Source organism: Oncorhynchus tshawytscha, unplaced genomic scaffold (assembly GCF_018296145.1).
Source record: "Oncorhynchus tshawytscha isolate Ot180627B unplaced genomic scaffold, Otsh_v2.0 Un_contig_9086_pilon_pilon, whole genome shotgun sequence".
Lineage (NCBI taxonomy): Eukaryota > Metazoa > Chordata > Actinopteri > Salmoniformes > Salmonidae > Oncorhynchus > Oncorhynchus tshawytscha.
Genome location: NW_024607397.1, coordinates 13,919 through 16,130, shown reverse-complemented (window position 1 = coordinate 16,130; position 2,212 = coordinate 13,919). Strand labels below are relative to the sequence as shown.

The 2,212-nt window shown below is 50.9% G+C and overlaps 1 protein-coding gene across 1 annotated transcript; it reads right to left on the bottom strand.

Annotated features, from left to right (window-relative positions):
• Nucleotides 1-999: 999 nt before the first annotated feature.
• Nucleotides 1,000-1,976, bottom strand: LOC112241900 (histidine-rich glycoprotein-like; the record flags this gene model as incomplete). The annotated part of the gene is made up of 3 exons (XM_042312444.1): nt 1,590-1,976; nt 1,414-1,539; nt 1,000-1,312 (listed from the first exon to the last, which is right to left on the bottom strand). Coding segments are annotated over exons 1-3 (826 nt in total), but the record flags the coding sequence as incomplete, so codon positions are not given.
• Nucleotides 1,977-2,212: the final 236 nt, after the last annotated feature.

Sequence of the window (2,212 nt, the reverse complement as noted above, 5' to 3'; positions counted from 1 at the left end):
GTGTGTGTGTTTCAGGGTGTGTGTGTTCCAGGGTGTGTGTGTGTTTCAGGGTGTGTGTGTTCCAGGGTGTGTGTGTGTTTCAGGGTGTGTGTGTTCCAGTGTGTGTGTTTCAGGGTGTGTGTGTGTTCCAGGGTGTGTGTGTGTTTCAGGGTGTGTGTGTTCCAGGGTGTGTGTGCCTGTGTGTGTGTTTTCAGAATGTGTGTGTTCAAGGGTGTGTGTGTGTTTCAGGGTGTGTGTGCCTGTGTGTGTGTGTGTGTGTTTCAGAATGTGTGTGTTTAAGGGTGTGTGTTTGTTTAAGGGTGTGTGTGTGTTTCAGGGTGTGTGTGCCTGTGTGTGTGTTTCAGGGTGTGTGTTTCAGGGTGTGTGTGTGTGTTTCAGGGTGTGTGTGTTTCCTGTGTGTGTGTGTTTCAGGGTGTGTGTGTGTTTGGGTCAGGGTGTGTGTGCCTGTGTGTGTGTTTCAGGGTGTGTGTGCCTGTGTGTGTGTTCAGGGTGTGTGTGTGTATGTGTTTCAGGGTGTGTGTGTGTGTTCAGGATGTGTGTGCCTGTGGTGTGTTTCAGGGTGTGTGTGTTTGGGTGGTGTGTGCCTGTGTGTGTGTTTCAGGGTGGTTACCTGTGTGTGTGTTTCAGGGTGTGGTTGCCTGTGTGTGTGTTTCAGGGTGTGTGTGTTTCAGGGTGTGTGTGTTCCAGGGTGTTACCTGTGGTGTGTTCCAGGGTGTGTGTGTTTCAGGGTGTGGTGTTCCAGGGTGGTGGTCCAGGGTGTGTGTGTGTAGTTGCCCCTGTCTGGTGTGTCCGGTGGTTAGTGAGGGTTAAAGATTCCATTGATCAGGTTAATTGGTTTTGATTGGTTCTGGTAGGTGAAAGTAGCACACGCTAGCTAGGAGTGGTTACCTGACTGGTGGCCATAGGAGTGGTTTACCTGACTGGTGGCCATAGGAGTGGTTACCTGACTGGTGGCCATAGGAGTGGTTTACCTGACTGGTGGTCATAGGAGTGGTTTACCTGACTGGTGGTCATAGGAGTGGTTACCTGACTGGTGGCCATAGGAGTGGTTACCTGACTGGTGGTCATAGGAGTGGTTACCTGACTGGTGGCCATAGGAGTGGTTACCTGACTGGTGGTCATAGGAGTGGTTACCTGACTGGTGGTCATAGGAGTGGTTACCTGCCTGGTGGCCATAGGAGGGGTTACCTGACTGGTGGTCATAGGAGTGGCCATAGGAGTGGTTACCTGACTGGTGGTCATAGGAGTGGTTACCTGACTGGTGGCCATAGGAGTGGTTACCTGACTGGTGGTCATAGGAGTGGTTACCTGACTGGTGGTCATAGGAGGGTTACCTGACTGGTGGCCATAGGAGTGGTTACCTGACTGGTGGTCATAAGTGGTTACCTGACTGGTGGTCATAGGAGTGGTTACCTGCCTGGTGGCCATAGGAGGGTGGTTACCTGACTGGTGGTCATAGGAGTGGCCATAGGAGTGGTTACCTGACTGGTGGTCATAGGAGTGGTTACCTGACTGGTGGTCATAGGAGTGGTTACCTGACTGGTGGTCATAGGAGTGGTTACCTGACTGGTGGTCATAGGAGTGGTTACCTGACTGGTGGCCATAGGAGGGTTACCTGCCTGGTGGCCATAGGAGGGGTTACCTGACTGGTGGCCATAGGAGTGGTTACCTGACTGGTGGTCATAGGAGTGGTTACCTGCCTGGTGGTCATAGGAGTGGTTACCTGACTGGTGGTCATAGGAGTGGTTACCTGACTGGTGGTCATAGGAGTGGTTACCTGACTGGTGGTCATAGGAGTGGTTACCTGACTGGTGGCCATAGGAGTGGTTACCTGACTGGTGGCCATAGGAGGGGTTACCTGACTGGTGGTCATAGGAGTGGTTAGGAGTGGTTACCTGACTGGTGGTCATAGGAGTGGTTACCTGACTGGTGGTCATAGGAGGGGTTACCTGACTGGTGGTCATAGGAGTGGCCATAGGAGTGGTTACCTGACTGGTGGTCATAGGACTGGTTACCCACTAAACAATGCTATAAATTAGCCTGGTGTTTACCTACTAAACAATGCTTTAAATTAGCCTGGTGTTACCTACTAAACAATGCTTTAAATTAGCCTGGTGTTTACCTACTAAACAATGCTTTAAATTAGCCTGGTGTTTACCTACTAAACAATGCTTTAAATTAGCCTGGTGTTTACCTACTAAACAATGCTTTA